Source organism: Brachyhypopomus gauderio, chromosome 18, assembly GCF_052324685.1.
Source record: "Brachyhypopomus gauderio isolate BG-103 chromosome 18, BGAUD_0.2, whole genome shotgun sequence".
NCBI classification, from domain to species: domain Eukaryota; kingdom Metazoa; phylum Chordata; class Actinopteri; order Gymnotiformes; family Hypopomidae; genus Brachyhypopomus; species Brachyhypopomus gauderio.
In genome coordinates, this window is record NC_135228.1 from 16,381,245 (window position 1) to 16,399,846 (window position 18,602).

The following is an 18,602-nucleotide window of genomic DNA, read 5'->3' on the forward strand; positions in this document are numbered from 1 at the left end:
TCAGATTCTAAGATTTGAATTTAGTTTTTTTTTACGGTAAATGTATAAATGAAACTTGAAATTTACCACTTTGTGAACAGGCTATTATAGGAAATTGTGCGCATAAGTGATTTCATGGACGCATTTTAAATCGAATCATTCAGCAGCATTTTTGTGTAAATCTGTACAGTTTATCCTGGTGAATCAATTTAGGGGCTTGTATTATATTATTGCCATTAGTCTCTCATAAGAGCTGGTTGTCCTGGGTACGTAAGTCGTGTCTGTGGAGTTTTCATTTATATGTACCGTCATTTAAAACTTGAAGATTAGACTTCAACTTTCCACATGACAAGTGACACGAGTTACACAAGTGAGAAGTGGAAGTGTACAAATAGCAACCAAAATGAGTCAAAAGTTCAATAGTTTTCATAAACAATACGAGTATTAGGCCTATACAGGATCCAGTGCATTCTTAAGGTAATAGATATACTCATGCGTCTCTAACGGTCCTCAGTTACTGAAAAGCAACATTGTTGGAGGAGAGAGGGCTGACACTGGAGAGTGTTGTGACAGTTCAGAACCACCCTAAGCGGGTTTTTTTTGTGCATTTTTTTGGATCACTACTTCTCTGAGCTTGGGTGAGTGATAGAGCATGTTCGTGATGGGAATATCGTGGCTGCTAACGCTGGAACTGGTTCTGTACGCGGGGTGTTTAATCTGCGGGATAATAGCCGCGGCCTCGGTGACCATAACCCAGGTAGGACGGGACGCCCACATTCATGTAGTGCGACGTAGTTTACTTTTAAAAGTCTTAAAAGTTGTAGCATTGCGAAATTGAATAAACTCTTAAAATTTACTCGTAAAGCTTAACACTTCCTTTAATTAAATAATAATTATTAGAATAATATTTAATTTAATATATAATCTTGTAATTTATTTCCAAACTACAGATTATACATTGTGTGTCAGTTAAAGTCACTGCAGACTAATGTTGAAATGTAGCTGACAGACATTAAAAAAAATTATATTGAGTCGATATTTGTTTTTTTTTTTGTTTTTGTTTTTTTTTTTTGAAGCATGAATGGACTGTGTATTGATTTTTTTTGTCTTGTGACTAATAACCTATGGTTCCACATTATGCTTCATTGGTGTCAGATGGTTTAGCAAAAGAAAAAAAGACAGCTGCTCACTATTGTGTGTGTGTGTGTGTGTGTGAGAGAGAGAGAGAGAGAGAGAGAGAGAGAGAGAGAGAGAGAGAGAGATGGGGAAAAGGAAATGTAATACTCAGTGTCACACAGCTAAAGAATTTGTATTCCAGTTAAATCTACAATTGAAAATGTAGTGTTTGTGTGTGTGTGTGTGTGTGTGTGTGTGTGTGTTTAGACATTTGTATGCGATACATTCACTTTTGTGTTTGTGTATTTTCATTTAAGATCATTTATAATGTGATGTCTGTAGGGCCACTTTGCAGGACTGTGCATCCTCTATGGCACCATCCACTATAACACATCTGGACATTCCTTGACAGTAGAAAGCACCAGTTCTCCCTCACTCTGCCATTTTGTGTCAGCCATCTCAGTGTGTGTGGCCATTTACTGCTTTTCCCTCATACTCTACTGGATCTACGCAGGCTGTGTGGATAAAGAAGTGAAAAGGTGACTATACTTAAAGAAATGTGTCTCAGTACAGCAAGCTGAAGAACTCACTGAGTCATTTGAGATGTCCTGTATGTTAGAGTAAAAAGTGATTTTTAGCCATCAACATCTGTTTAATTATTATTATTATTTAAAATAATATTTTAAAATATTGACACTTTGTTTGTTTGTCCTCTAGGGGGAGTATGTGGCTGAATGTGTCTTTAGGGATGTCTGGACTCCTTATGTTTTTACTGGTGGTGTCAGGGTGTGTTCTCAGAACTGGCAGAGACAGTCTGTGTGGCTCTGCTCTCCACAATGTTCCATCTTTAAGCAGGTGCAGTCACTCACTTCCTAAGTCTTTTCTCTAGTTTTGAAAAATGTATATTACTATATATTTCATTCTGGGTTTACATATTTGATCACGGTTTATGTCAATGACCAAAAAGCGCATTTGTTTTAGTTGTGAGGATGCACAGAATCAGACCTGGGCCAGTCCCTACACAGGGAATGAGTTTTACTCAGGACTACACAGCGCTGAGGTGCCATTCCACACCAATCACACCACACTCCTCACAAACTTCTCTTCTATTCTAAATATTTCTCAGCCATGAACAGTGGTGAAGGTGTTCTGCTCATTTGATACACAAGTCCCTTCAGAGGAGAAACTAATGATGAAAACTGCACCCAAAACAAGCTCTGTATGACCAGAATGCTATATAAAACACTATTAAAGAAAGCATTTGCTGAAAATCAGTTTAAGCTGCTCCATTTCTGAGTTGAGAGTTGACAGCTGTGTTTCCCTCCCCTCAGAGGTCTGTGTGGGTGAGTTTCTTCTTCTGGCTGCTGGTCATGGCTGTTGTGGTGGTTCAGAGACGCCAGGCTGTGGAGGAGGACACCATGTGGAGCCGTGCGGAGACAGAACCCTTCTTCCACCGCCCGGCCCGTACCTTGTGACCTCGCCAGTCCTTCATACCACAGTTATTAGGGACTGGTTAGTTGAGATGGCCATCAGATCAGTTTCTATAGTTATCTTCTTCCCTGAACATAAGGTACAGATTTTCTGGAAAGTCATTTTAAATATCTTGCAAAAGAACAAAATAAAACACCAAAAGGTTGATTTGTTATTAACAATTGAGCATTTATAATTCCGTGCAAAATGTTCAAATTCTTTAAAAGTAATCGGATTACAATTTGGATTATAATTGTCACAGATTCCAGAGAGATATTTTTAAACTATTTGTGCAAACCAGTATGCTCTTAAGTCACATTTTCACGTCACATTTAACTGGAATACTATACAGAAATCTGTTGGGATGGCTACAAGCTTCCATCCGTTCCTCCTCACAGATTTACTCCAGCTTGTTCAGGTTGGTTAGATGACAGTCATGGAGTCATTTTTCAAGTACTAACAAAATTCGTGATGGGACTGAGATATGGACCTTTACTAGACTAGAACATTTTCCTACATGTTGCTCAACCACCACTGTGTTGCTTAGTGCTTGGGATCATTGTCTTGCAGAAAGGTGGAGTTTTTTCCAGCTTTAGGTTTTTTGCCTAAGGAATGTTGTATCTCCTTAGATATGTATTGTGCATCCTCATCTGATGACCAGTCCCTGCTGGGGGAAAGCATCCCCACAATACGATGCTGCTGTCCTCTCTGTAACTCGTTAAACATGACTGCTATACTCTCTGTAACTCGTTAAACGTGACTGCTGTCCTCTCTGTAACTCGTTAAACATGACTGCTGTCCTCTCTGTAACTCGTTACACATGACTGCTGTCCTCTCTGTAACTCGTTAAACATGACTGCTATACTCTCTGTAACTTGTTAAACGTGACTGCTGTCCTCTCTGTAACTCATTAAACGTGACTGCTATACTCTCTGTAACTCATTAAACGTGACTGCTGTCCTCTCTGTAACTCATCAAACGTGACTGCTGTCCTCTCTGTAACTCGTTAAACATGACTGCTGTCCTCTCTGTAACTCGTTAAACGTGACTGCTGTCCTCTCTGTAACTCATCAAACGTGACTGCTGTCCTCTCTGTAACTCGTTAAACATGACTGCTGTCCTCTCTGTAACTCGTTAAACATGACTGCTGTCCTCTCTGTAACTCATTAAAGTTGACTGCTGTCCTCTCTGTGGCTTTCCTCACACATCGCTGCTTTCTCTGATGCTGCATTTTGAGGGACTGCCTAGTCTAGACAATGACTGGGTGGTACAATGTGTCTTCTGTTTCCTTATGATTGATCCAGCAGTCCTCACAGTGATATCAAACACTTGGGTATCATCTTGTAGCCGTTTCCTTGCTAATGCATGTGCATCACGTCATCTCTAATTTCTCTGAGCTGAATCTCTAATCACTTCATCTCCGATTCCCTTAGAATGCTCTTTGAACTTCATTTTCGTCACTTTTTTCCAGAGTCCCAGTCTGATCATTGGTATGTGAAATGAAGGGGAATGGAAAATGTGAACATTTTAATGATTCACAGACAGTCCAATTGTAAGATAAATGTGTTCATAAGGAAATATCCGTCACGTCAGTAAACTTGGTTACGTAATGACAGTTTCACTTACTAATTCATGTCACAGAATGTTTGTCATTTGTAATTCAAATCTGATTTCTTTATATTGTTTGATTTGATTTTAACAGAAGTACATTGTGAATTAAATGTGAATGTTAATAAAATGTCCTAGAGGAATTGACTACTTTTACAACCTATTCTTCCTATAACCCTTAAGTTCTTATGTAAGTGATGTAACTATGACTGTATCCATATGTTGTCTAAAGAAAGTTTGATTATCAGAATATAATGATACTTGTTTATCAACATATTCTGATGTTTATTTATGTATGGTGTTTTACACAGTATGACCTTCCACCTGAAGATTTAACAAACAGCTCATGGTTTTCTGATGCTGAAGGGACCCACTGTTCTGATTTATTCTAACCAAACTGCAATAACATTTAACATTTGCTATAACAAACTAGCGTGTACTGACAATAATAATTCTGTGCAACAGTACGCTGCGTTGTGCACCCCAGTCATGGCCTCCTCCCTGCAGGAGGTGGTGCTCTCCATGCTGCAGCTCAGAGACGCCCTTGGCCTGGTTATCCACCCTAGTGTCCACCAGCACTCCGTGTTTTGTGCATGTCGGCCGTGTCCCGTGTCGGCCCATGTCGGCCGTGTCCTCTGGGCAGCACTGGCCCAGGATCTGGACCTCAGAGCAGCCGGAGCAGTGAGCTGCCCACGCTGCTCCAGACACAGTGTCTGTGCAGCCGCAGACGGCAGACTCCCCCCCACCACACACACACACACACACACACACACACACACACACACACACCCGAAGCCAGCTGGTCCTGGGACAACATCACTGCCGCCCTCAGGGCTGCTGGAACAGGGATAGGGTGTGCAAGTGTCTGCCAAACGAGATTTTGGCTTGCTAAACCTAAAATGTTAAAACAGACAGCATAGTGCATCAGTATTAGGAACCACTTCAGGTCGAATGCGTACATCAGTTGAGTACAGTTGTAATACATATGCCATAAAGCATGGGTTTAGTTGAAATGCTCTTAAGCGAAGCAATGTGAATTTTCCGTGAGTCCCCATTACTGTCACCAGGAAAACAAATTCCAGTATTCCCAGAGATGCCGTGACCTAAATCTACGACAGCAGCACCAGCCTGAATCACCAGCAGGCTCAGCAGTGGGAACATCCAGCTTACTGCTCAGCTTATCCCATCTTCACTCTACCAAACTCCTCACACACCAACACCTCACCTTCATTCCAGAGGCATGCAGTAAAGTAGCACTCTCATGATGTCATCTATAATCATTATGTCTGCATTATATACAACAGACCTTTAACGACACAATTATCTCACAACCTTGAATAAAAGTGGCAAACTAATGCACAATAAACCGGCTGGTAGGAAACTAGATTGTATTGTTAACTTACTGAACTTGACAGTCATACAAATTTCCCATATTACATTATTCATATGAATTCGGTATGGACAGTGTTGCTTCAGTACGCTGCCCAGGGTAAACACTGTCATTAAACGAGTACACGACTCTGAAGGCTCATGTACTAGGGAAGCACACTGCAGAGCAATGTTTGCTTTATTACCTCAGCCACTTGTCCTTGACAGTCCTCCATACAATGAAGTAATTTCCAGGGCATGTGAGCTTCTATTCCCCCCCCCCCCTCTCTCTCTCTCTCTCTCTCTCTCCGTCTCTCGAAGATAACCGTACAGTATAATTTAAGCATGTTCCATTTTGTGCAAATCGGTACTAACCAGTACTAAGTAGTTAGTACATTTAAGGAGTTTAGCATAGTTAATTGGAATTAAAGTAAAAAATTATATTCTCATGTATTTATATTCATAAATATTCTGACCCATGGACCAACATTCTTGAGTTATTATAAAGGAAAAAATCTGACATTACATGGTCACTTTCTCCCTCTTTCAAAGACAATCATACAGTAGAATTTTATGTACCTCCTCATACCTTCCTTAAAAAAGGAAAAAGGGAAAACAAATTTTCATGCTTTGACAGAACCCTTCTTCCACCGCCTGGCCCGTACCTTGTGACCTCGCCAGTCCTTCATACCACATTATTATTATTATTATTATTAGGGACTGGTAGTGTTGAGATGGTCATCGGATCAGTTTCTAGTTATTCCCTTTACCTGAACATAAGTGATGTGAGAGTCATTAAAGCAGTGACTGCTGTCCTCTCTGTAACTCGATAAACGTGACTGCTATACTCTCAAACTCGTTAAACGTGATTGCTGTCCTCTCTGTAACTCATTAAAGGTGACTTCTGTCCTCTCTGTAACTCGTTAAACGTGACTGCTATACTCTCTGTAACTCGTTAAACGTGACTGCTATACTCTCTCCAACTCGTTAAACGTGATTGCTGTCCTCTCTGTCACTCATTAAACGTGACTGCTGTCCTCTCTGTAACTCGTTATACCTTGTTACCTCGCCAGTCCTTCATACCACAGTTATTAGGGACTGGTTAGTTGAGATGGCCAAAATATCTTGCAAAAGAACAAAATAAAACACCAAAAGGGTGATTTGTTATTAACAGTTGAGCATTTACAATTCCATGCAAAATGTTTAAATTCTTTAAAAGCAATCAGATTACAATTTGGATTATAAATGTCACAGATTCCGGACAGATATTTAAAAATTATTTTTGCAAACCAGTATGCTCTTAAAGTAACATTTTCACGTCACATTTAACTGGAACACTATACAGAAATCTGTTGGGATGGCTACAAGCTTCCATCCGTTCCTCCTCACAGATTTACTCCAGGTTGTTCAGGTTGGTTAGATGACAGTCATGGAGTCATTTTTCAAGTACTAACAAAATTCGTGATGGGACTGAGATATGGACCTTTACTAGACTAGAACATTTTCCTACATGTTGCTCAACCACCACTGTGTTGCTTAGTGCTTGGGATCATTGTCTTGCAGGTGGAGTTTTTTTCCCCAGCTTTAGGTTTTTTGCCTAAAGAATGTAGTATCTCCTTAGATATGTATTGTGCATCCTCTATCTGATGACCAGTCCCTGCTGGGGAAAAGCATCCCCACAATATGATGTTGCTGTCCTCTCTGTAACTCATAATCATACAGTAGAATTTTCTGTACCTCCTCATACCTTCCTTAAAAAAGGAAAAAGGGAAAACTAATTTTCATGCTTTGATATATATACTCCAACAAATAATCACATATGTTTTACCCAACAATCTCCATTACCCAACAATCTCATTAGCAACAGTGTTGCAGTGATGAGTAAAAGAACTACTCAGGAAACACACTGCTAAAGGTTTGATTTTATTTATATGACCTCCATGATAACTGTCGTCATCATCATAATCATCATCATCGCCATCATCAACATCACCACCATCACAGAGTGTTCAGTGCTAGTTGGAGTAGTAGCAGTCATTAAATTTGTAGCAGAGTCCTGTTGTTAAACAGGGCAGCGTTCAGTATGTGCTTTGGGTGTTGTGGTCGTCTCCAATTGGTCAGGACTTTCTTCCTACATTCCTCAGTGTTACGTTCAGCTACACAACAGTCAGACTTTCTTCACACTATTCCCTGCAGTCTGTAAAGCAGATGAGGAGTTGTGTGTGCTAGTGAGCCTTGCAGATCTACTAGGTAAATTAAGTCTCAACTGACTACTTGCAAGATGGTCTTTTAATCTGTGTGGCAACTCTGCACAGTGTAATTGTGGACCATGGCTTGTGTTTTCATAGGCAATTATGTGCTTCTCACTAGTGCGAGTCATTAGACTTTATAGTGGGCCTCTTCTGTATTATTCTAAATGAATCAGTCATGGTTTCTAAAGGTCAGCTTTGTATGAACTTAAAAGATAAAAGCTGCCAATACCCCAGCAGTACAGGGAGCACTAGATGTGAAGAGTAACGGACACGTCGGTGTTTGAAGCGGTCTCGTTAATTCAGATTATTATGGAATTATCACTATGGAACATTACAGTTACAACTGAGGTTAGGTTAGTAATATTTTTGGATTATTCCTATATAATATATGTCGTGTTTCCTTCTGAGACCAGGCTAAGGTGTCCCCACCTTGTATGCAAATCATATGTGTTTTGAAGAATAACACTGTATTATAGCCACAGTGTATTTTTGCTCGTGGTGGGCGTGGCGCTGAAGAGAGACATCGTTAAGGCATGCATCAGTGGAGCCAAGAGCACCCAGCCGCAGCAAGGCAAGTAAAAAATAATAATAAAAAAAACATGACGGTACAGAAGGGTTGAAGCACAAGTACAAACAGTAAGGGATTCATCAGACCACTTCCTGTTCTAGCAAATCTGTACCATCTCTCTCCTGCTTCCCATTAAAAAAAGAACAGACTCTGTTCCCCTGAGATCTTGTTAACTTTTTTATGTCTGTTCTTAATTCTTCAATTCAACTTAAATCAACCGAAGTCAGAGACCATCACCTCTGCAGTATAACTAAAGTTATACTTCTGCTCTCTAAATAGTAGCATTAGGCTAATGTCTGTTTCAAAATGTAGCATGGACTACATTACGACTTTTAGGTTGCTATGTTTGGAATGTCTTCACAAAGTGATCAGATATAGTGATCCAGCATTTTGTAAACTACAATACTCCTAATGTGACAAATGGGTTACACAGACTGATTGTGCATGTTCTCATTGATGAAGGTGTTATGCCTCGGCATAGAATAATAGGATACTGATCTCTAATGATTCATGCCTATGGTGATTCTCTGTAGGATCGGTCCATGTCAACCGACACTGGCATGGAATGACCCATAGTTACCATATTCTCATTTAATCCCTACAATACTCTGTACATTCACTGACATTTGAGTTGTTCTTCAGGGCTACCCTCACCTTTCCTAATAATCAACCATTCAGGTTTCAACTTACTACTTCCTGGGGTATTGATCTTTCTTCTGCCAGCCCCTAGCATTCTTACACTCTATTCTGTTGCTTTTAATTCACTTACCTGCAAACCTCCATGTGTCCCTCACATACCTGTGCAATGCTAATCTACATTCCTCTAACCAGCCTCACCTATTATCCCGTGTCAATATCCCGCCCACCATGACAGCTCTCTTCTCCATGAATGATCAAAAGGGGGAAGTACAACGCATCCTGATAGGCTGGTGGCCCGTCTCTCTGCTCTCCCCTTACTTCTCTGTTCTCTCTTTGATCTTCATGCTCCTGCCCTTGATCGCCGACCTCACCGTTCCCCTCATCCTCTGGCCCCTCCCCATCTAGAACACCCATCCTCTCCTCGTCTGACCTGCGGAAACCCCGGCCCAGGAAGCCCCCGCCCCCCTCCTCTCCCCTGTTCCCCATCCCTCCGAGGCTCCTTGAGTGAAACATACAGGTGTGGCGGTTTCGGGTGGAGTGCAAGCGCCCCAGGGAGAAGCCACTGCGGCTCAGCACCAGACGTCCTCCGGCCCTGAGGGGGAACGAGTTCGCCACATTCCCTCTGACCCAGGCGGGCAGAGAGGAGCTACTCGTGGATCTCCGACAGCGAGGGCAGCTCTGGAGGAAGTAGCTGGAGTTGTGGCGCATTTGGCCGACCATCGCCACGGACAGCGGCGTGCTGGGGTTCATGTCCAGGTCCATAAGCAAAGCCTCCGAGTAGCTGGGCACCATCTGCTGGTTGCAGCGGATATGCCACTCCAGCTCTGTCATGTCCACCGTGTTCACCCTCGATATGACACGCAGGGACGGCCCTCCCATGCCACGCTCAAAGCCTGAGCGGAAGTTCTCAGTGTTGTCGTTGTCGTTAGCATCCTCGTTCTCGCCGAACAGCTTCTCCACGTGGTAGTGGACGTAGGCGGTGCGGTACTCCACGACCACGCGCAGCGGCCAGGAGAGCATCAGGGCGGAGGACAGCCAGTAGACCCAGCGGCGTGTGTACCACGGCGGGTGTGCCGGGTCGGGGAACGCCAGCATGTGTTCCCTGAAGTCCACGTTCTTCAGGTGCATGCCCTCCCGTGCCTCCATGTAGTCGTCCAGGCCTTCGCTGTCGCCGAAGAAACGGGCTCGCTGCGTGAGGTAGGCGGTCTCAGCGCGAGCGCTGGCGAAGCTGAAACACTTGGTGAAGCGTAGGCGGGTGACGGGGTGCTCCAGCAGGCCCTGCAGCTCCTTGGACACGTCCTTCACGCCGTGCCGGGAGTAGTCGAACTCGGAGCTGGCGGCGTGCGTGTTGACGCGCTCGTGGTACAGCTGCGTGGTGGTGTAGGCGTCCCCGTTGCGGTAGCGCGTCACCTGCCTGGTCCGCCGGACATAGTGGTAGCTGATGGCCTTCCACCAGATGCAGGGCGTGGCCTGCTGCAGGCGCTGGATCCGGTCGTACACCTGGCTGATCTCTACTTTAGCCAGGTGGGCTGTTTTTGAGTAGCAGTGCCAGCACTCTACCAGATAGACCACATACAGCATGGCGAGGAAGGCCACAGGTATGTAGATGTAGCCATTAGAGCAGGGGCTTTCAGGGTAGAACCGGACCGGGTTGCCCATAACCGTGATGTGGTATAAGGAGCACCAGGCGAGCGTCCCGAAGCAGCCGTACATGAGCAGGGTCAGGAGCAGACACTTCCAGTGGGACTCCCGGCACAGAGAGCCACTTAAGGACTGCTTGAGAGGACGCTGCTGTAGTTGGAAAGTGGAGGAGGGGAAAGAGGGTTGGGGGTGGGGGGGGGGATTGAATGTGCAGAGCCGGAAATTGTTTGTAAAGGTTGTGGGAAGGGTATAGGCGAATAGAGTGGGTTTGAAGGGGTGTGGGAGTGGAGAAGAAGAGAAACAAGAAAAGTAGATGAGCACTGGTCAAACACTGGTTGTGTGAGAAATACAATACTCTTCGTCGTGAATGATTTACTTGGGAAAATATATGCATTTTATCTGCAATGAAGTGCACAAGTGTCTGCAGGAAACGTTTCAGATACAGAGGCTCGACAGTAGCTTGGTAAAAACTTCTCCCTTCTGCAGTAATTGACTTTTATCCTCCAGTCTCTTGAGGCATGAATACATTTCCTGGCAGCTCGTAACCCAAGCCATTCCTGCTTTTAACATGCTCTATATTAGTGTAGAGGAGGGGCATTGATCATGAGAAAATGTGTCTGCCTCTCTGCTGCCCCCCCTCTTTCGTGGCAGCTTATGATACTGCAGCCATATGTCTCCGCACTCCTCACATTGCTTTCAAACCCAGTGTGTGAGAAAACAGACAGGACATAACGGCACTGACTCAAACAGCAAAACCTAAACAGCTACAAATGAGCAAATTCGGAATGTGGTCCGTGTTCTAGAACCTGTATACGAGTGCACGGCTGTTCCACTGCAAGGTCTTACATGGTCACCGCCCACTACCCGTTTCTCACATACGCACGCTTAAATACGTGCACATTCAGACATACACACACAAGTCTGCTAACAGTCACAGCAGTGCCCTTGCTGAGAGAGACTGCGGTACTAAAAGGCAGGCTGTGGTCCAAGCTGTGGAAGACAGGCTGAGAGAGCCCGTGCTCTTCTTGGCAGAGGTGCAGGAGTTTAATTGTGCTGGTTTGCAAGGACAAGAGAGCAAACGGTGAGGGAGAATCCATTAGAGCATGCAGTGGACCTGAAGCCTCTATTACCACCACGCTTCAGATGTGATTTATGCATGTGTAGTGACTTAAGAACAGTGTGGAGGTTCAGCGAAATGACAACAAAACTACAACATTTTGCTTCAATAATAAAGAATAAAGTTTCCTTTATAATAAACACATATTGTAAAGGGTAACATAAATAATTTTCACATCTTGTAGAAGAAGGAATACATTTGTCCATATTTCTTCATAATAGGATAACGAAGTCCCAAGGACTGTTGCATTATACTAACTGAGTGCCATAAAATAGGTTACATTACCACTGATAAAATATTTATTGAGTAGATGCTCCACAATGGCATCACAGACTAAGGTGATGGGAGGCTGAGACAGTCGGAGGAGTCCTTCTTTCTCTAAGAAATGTGCATGTGCGTGTGTGTGTGTGTGTGTGTGTGTGTGTGTGTGTGTGTGTATGCTTTTCTGTATGTCCTAAGGTAATATTTGACTGTTTGCTCTGCACAGAGAATGAAAAAGACAGGTAACTAGCTATTCATTATTTTGGTTTGACTGTTCTTTATGGAAAGACATTTCTTGAGACAGTGAGAGGAGTCCTTCTCATTCTGTAAGAAAATGTCCTCACATGAACAAAGTAAATGCTTACATATGAGAGGCGGCAAAGTATGGAGCGCTCAGTAAGCAGAAAATAGGTGAACAGGAAAGTACACTATACACCTGTGTGTGTGTGTGTGTGTGTGTGTGTGTGTGTGTGTGTGTGTGTGTGTGTGTGTGTGTGTGTGGGCTGAGGTAATGTCCTGAGGTAATATTTGCGCTGCACAGAGAATGAAAAAGACTAGCTAGCTATTCTGATAACTAGCTATTCATTATTTTGGTTTGACTGTTCTTTATGTAAAGACATTTTGTGGGATAAATGATGCAGAGCAGACAACAAATCATTGAAAACGGTGATTGAAAAAGAGTGCCTATAATGGTACATGTAAAATTAAATATACATAAACTTTTCTTCTTGACATAAAGCACGCAAATATCCAACAGTTGGTCAGAGCATACACAGAGCATCAGTGTAGGGGAGATCCACTAGTCTAGTTGAGAAAAGGCTGTGGGAAGAGAACAGAGATAATCACAAATAAGGTGGAGAAGTTGTCTTCTCCTAATTGCCCACTCAGCATATCCTCCATCTCCTTTTAATCCACAGAGAGACCCTTAAGGAACTGTGTAAGCCTACATGCAAACACCGCCCTCTAATTGCAGGACGATCTCAGTGGAGGTGAGAGAGGTTACTAGGACGTCGTCTTTGGGTGAGGGTGTGGCTTAAAATACAACACCCATTGTTTGTAGGGGTTTCTGGGCCATTATTGCATGAAAAGTGAAAATGTAAAAAGTATTTGTAAAATATTTAGATTTAGATTTTATAAGCATTTGAATGAGAGGAAAACCTGTGAGAAATATTTGATTTGGATCATCAGTAGGCTACAATAAAATGGAAAGCACATGGTTAGACAGCAGTACCTAGGACCAAAATGTTTAGAAGATGCAATGAAAAAAATCATATATTTTATCATATATTGTATATCATCACTTCTAAGATGTATGGTAAATAAACCAAAAAAATAGACTCAGACATGTAACATGGGGGACACCAGAACAGTAAAAAGTAGTTCAGTGAAACAATTCTATGGGAAGCTAAGATTCCAATTTCCAGCATATCGACATTAATTACAGGACTACTACGCAGTTTGCCTTGGCAAGTTCGGAGACAAAGTGATTCATGTCCAGATTTTTTGTGATCGTTTTCTTGTGTGCCAAAATAACTCTTTTCCTTGAATGCAGAACTGATCTGTGGAGAGGAGCACAAATATGGGACAAGCCAGAAAAGTCCTTCCACAAACAGCTGATTCCACAGCAGTGATGAGTGCTGTGACATCGAGCCTATTCAACACGGGGGAAGCCTCTTTGTACTCCTGAGGGCATTTGCACATTGCAGAAATGTCTGCACCGGTGGGCAGTTTACTGAGCAACATCACTTTTGCTACAGCACTTTCACTGTGCAAGCTCATAGTATTTCTACTCTGTGAGTCGGAGAGCACCTGAAGTGGGTCCAGAAAAGATGAGGACTTGGCAGGAGAAGTGATGTGAGCATCTCGTCTCCGTCCCCACAGTAGCTCTATCAGGAATGCTTAACATGAATCATTTAAAAGATTTGGAGAAGTGATGGAGAAGTGATGTCTCCTGGACGTCAGTCACCATGCCAAATAGTGGACAACACTTGTCAAACTGTGAGATGTTTATGTTTTTAGGAGGACAGGTATTTCCTCACTGAGAGAAATCCGTCTCCCAAAACAAGTCACATCTTGTGTCCTTCGGTGTCCCCTGTGAAGCGGTCACCACCTCCCCTGCCGTGCCCAGATCTACTCTTTGGGATGGCAGAACTGAAATGGCAGGTTGCAGCGCACCAAGCACATGAAGGAGAAATGTCAATGTCAATGAAGTTCTGGATGTTTAGCTGTGTCAAAAGCCCACAAAATATATGGAGCAAAATATATGGACTACTACGCAGTTTGACTTGGCAAGTTCTAAGATATGCCTATATGGAATGTTGTACCTGTGTACAACATAATGTCTGTGACTGAATGAATTGGACCATTCAAAGAACTTCTGCATCTCACGTACCACCACAGACTGGAGTGGGGGGTTGGAGGCGTGCCCACACTGATCGGAGAGATGTCAGAGGGACATGAGAGAATTTGGTTGCCTATTCAACATCAAACTGACTCAAGTAAATTAAGCCAATTACATTTTCTTTTGGGATGGAGTTGTGGACAAATGTAATTATTATTGATACATTCTCAACATTACAGTAATCCCTGCTGCTAATTGTAATGCAAAGAGAGTCAGCTTCCTCATTCCTATTCGTCTACCTATTTTGGCAAATGTGTTGATTATTTCATTTCGAATAACATTTTATGTGAATAGAGCTTTTTCAAGGATGCATTTAGCAATATCTACAAGTTTGAGATCTTCCTTAATGGTGTAATCAAACAGCCTTATTAAAAGTCCAGTCTCATCCCCATTCTCCCGATGGTGCCTATGGAGATCTAACTCATTTACAGAGAGATACTGAAGGACTTTCCGCTGGCCTGTAACATAGCGCCTATCCTGTCCTCGGTTTGATCTAGTAGCTGCACAATACTTTCACTGGGTGATCTCTCGGTGACACTGGTATTCCTGCCCTACAGACATCACTCTAATGTGAGCAAAACTAGAGACACATTTTAAGAACACCATTTAAGGACACATTCATGAATGTGATGGTCAGTGACAAAATTACTGAAAAACTAATAATGGTTATAACAGATATAACAGTGTATGTTCCAGAGTTTCCACAGGAATTGCCAGATAATTCCTCTGGGTGGATAATGCTCATCCAATTCCACTGATACACACGCCTGCTGATGCAAGTAGCATGAATCAGAGGAACCTGAGAAAATGCATCAGCCAATGTAAGACAATAAGTGCTGATGCTAAATTAATACAGTTCCAGTTAACAATGTTTATATGGCTGGGTCTCTGTTATGTGAACATTATGAAAACCCAACACATCCTAGACCTTTAAACCCCTCCCTGCCCATCACCACGCCTCAACCATACCCCAAACCCCCACTCCTGCACCTCATGGGCTATTGATCAGTCCTGTAATGTAATACGGGCAGTTAACTCAGCTACTGAGAGTGTGAGTGAATCATTCTAAGGTTCAGATTATGATGGGAAGATAATACAAAATGATGCAATATGACAATCAGACATTGTATCTTTGCTATGAAAGAAATAGCTGACCCGTTTTTAAACTGAAATGAACTGAAAATCACGATTGTTAGATTATTTCTTTAAACTTCTGTTTTGATGAAGCATTTGATGCCTTACATGTATTAAAACAAACATTACTAGTAGCGGTTTTTGGAAGCTTTGTATGTACAACTTCTATGGAACTACCTGTAATTCAGTCCTCTTATAAACTAAAAAAAATCACAGTTAAAAAAAATACTACCTGGAAAAAATAGCTGCTGGCAATTAAATGTTATTACTACTAGTTTTACTTTACTATTACTATACTTAAAAAGAAATATGTGTGATGCCAATGAACATTTAATGTGGCAATCAGCTATTAAAAAGGAACATGAGAGTGTCAATTCAAGTGAATAGGGAAGCAGGGAGGGTGGGAGTTATGGAGAAGTGAGAGAGGGAGGGACAGTGAGTGAGTGAGTGAGTGAGGGAGAGAGTTAGGAAGAGTGAATATGTGAGCAAAACATGCTGTAAGAATGACTTACTAGTTACATTATATTACTTAAAATAGCTTGTTTTCCATTGTTTCTCTAAATCCTCATCTTCAGGCTCACACTTCTGCTTTTCATACCCTGCTCTGGGAGGGATGTCTTGGTGTGAGTGATCCTAGTGACGGAGGGGGGGAATGGTTTTGTCCTTCATTTTCAGATAGACAGTCAGCGGTGCAGCTTTCATGCCTGACCACACACAAGCTCCAACAGAGAGAAACTGACCACTCTCATAATTTAGAAAAGACTCTTACTAACAGTCTCATTAACTTGTCGTGATATTATCTGATAATGAGAGAGAAGGACCATCTGGAATCATGTTGGAAAGGAACTAAGTGTGGAGCCAACTCAGAGTCTACATGAAGAGAGCAAAATGCAGAGGAACATCTTACCATCTGTGGCTAAAATACACTGAACCATCTGACCTTTAATGATTTAGGAGGACATTGTGCCTCATCATAAATTAGTAAAATGCTACAGTTTTTACTGATATTCAGTGGTGATAATTGCCTTACAATGCCAAACTAGACAATTTACAAATGTACAAAAGTTGATTATGTAACAAACACTAGAGGACGCCTTCTACTTTAGTCTCAATTTGTGAAAAAATAAAAGACAAATCAGTTCCATGCACTCTGGATTCTAAGCAGACAGACTATCTGGAATCAAAGACATTGCCAAACATGTCCAAACATCCTTCTTTGTGGAACTGGCACAGTGCAATTTAAGAACTATTATACTATTAAGAAGAAGAATAAGAAGAATATTAATAAGAACTATTTCATAATATAAAGGACTAAACCTCAGCATTACAGTCATGCCAGCTTATGACAGGAGGCACAGCGTCGACACACTTCCACTGGTATGAATACAGAGCCAGAGGTGACCATGCTGCTGAGGAGCTGCTCTCAGATCAGCCAGTCGTGCACTCATAGCATTCACATATGAACAGCCCAGACCAGTGAGAAAGAAGATCCAGCCGCATTCCAGCTTTGAATCACTGGGTTTGAGCAACCTGGTCATGAGTTATTTGTATACTCACAAAAAGGGTGAACATAAGCTCAGAACAAATCCTATCTTTGTATAGGATGTCAATATTCTAATTTTCCTGCCTGTTTGATTAGTAGTTCCTGTATTTCCTGAAATAATCATTGTTGAATTCTGTGAAGATGCAATGCCAAAGATAGCCAAAAGCCAATTATAGTAACAATACCATAAGCAGATATTATTAGGTTAGTTTTAACATATGGTACTTGAAGTGAATTATGCTAATTTCTCTCACTATTCAGCTTTGCACCAATAGTACCAGTCTTATCAAACGTTTTCCCACTCACATCACTGATGAACTAAATGATGAACTAGAACTAGTGATCAGGTGCTTTATGCCAGCATTCAGTGCTCAAGTAGCGTGCGGCCTCCTGTAGCTCATCGGCAAGAGCCTAGCAACACTGAGGTTGTGGGTTCGATTCCCAGGGAGCACACACTGTGTGATACTTATATAGCCTATATGTATATCTGTATAATATATGGATAAGAGTGTCTGTCGAATGCAGGTAATGTAATATGGGAACAAAAGTAAACACAAAACTAACAAGCTTTTCAATGTCTTCAGTGGTTTCTATGACGACAATGAAAGTACATAGATCTCCCCTTTGTAAACATGCTATTCGTTAAATTCGGGTAAAAAGTAGGGTCATTCACACTTAAAGATGTCATGACAAATATTACTTTCAAAGAATTAACGTAATTTTATAGCAATTATAAGCGCTAACCCGTTATGGCCTACACATTTAGCAGGCTGAACTAATTAGTCACCTGTCACCTGCTGTATCAAGCATCTATCGTTTTTGACAAATAGTCGTCTTAACTCGCTCTGAAAAACGTTTGCAAACACGCTATTTGCAGGTTATAATAATTTATGACTCGACCTGTACAATAATCCAATCCAGAATCAAGGTCCCGTGCATCGCCTATGTTATCGTATTATTATTATAATAAGATTCTTTAGAAAAAAAGTTTTAGAAAAAGTACATATTGCTGGGCTAAATATAGCCAACAGCAACAAGAATTAAAATTATTTTAAAAAAATGTTTACCGTATATTTTGTTCATTAGTGATGCAGGAAAGAGTTTTAATTTAATTTGTATTTAGGCCCAAGTAAAGCACAATAATTGACCATCGACCTTTCACATCTTTAAACGAATACATTACAACTAAAAAAACAAAACAATCAGTGTCGCCCATATTTACCAACACTCACGCCTTACCTCCTCTCTTCCGCCCCCGTTCAGTGTGGGCGCCTCTCCGGTCACCGTCACCCCTTGCATTCTCAATCGTTTCCTTCTCTTTGACTTACATATGCTATTACTGCAGATATGTCCTGGATCCAAACAGCCATGCTGTCCAGCGTCGGGACCTTGCTGCGATGCATCTTACCCCATCTCACAGATATTATGCAATGTTTTCTCCGTCAGTACTATCCGCGGCGAACATGCATTCTCTACGCAAAAACGAATGCGTGCTTCTTCTCCCG

At 42.1% G+C, this 18,602-nt stretch overlaps 2 protein-coding genes across 2 annotated transcripts; one reads left to right on the plus strand and one right to left on the minus strand.

Annotated features, from left to right (window-relative positions):
* Positions 1–133: 133 nt before the first annotated feature.
* On the plus strand, positions 134–4,320 carry tmem179bb (transmembrane protein 179Bb). Its single transcript, XM_076980363.1, has 5 exons — positions 134–736; positions 1,438–1,634; positions 1,813–1,950; positions 2,077–2,155; positions 2,427–4,320. Exons 1-5 carry the CDS (start codon positions 632–634, stop codon positions 2,568–2,570), a joined length of 663 nt encoding a protein of 220 aa, XP_076836478.1. The 5' UTR covers positions 134–631; the 3' UTR covers positions 2,571–4,320.
* On the minus strand, positions 3,178–18,468 carry tmem151a (transmembrane protein 151A). The gene is made up of 2 exons (XM_076980354.1): positions 18,337–18,468; positions 3,178–10,791 (listed from the first exon to the last, which is right to left on the minus strand). Exons 1-2 carry the CDS (start codon positions 18,394–18,396, stop codon positions 9,202–9,204), a joined length of 1,650 nt encoding a protein of 549 aa, XP_076836469.1. The 5' UTR covers positions 18,397–18,468; the 3' UTR covers positions 3,178–9,201.
* Positions 18,469–18,602: the final 134 nt, after the last annotated feature.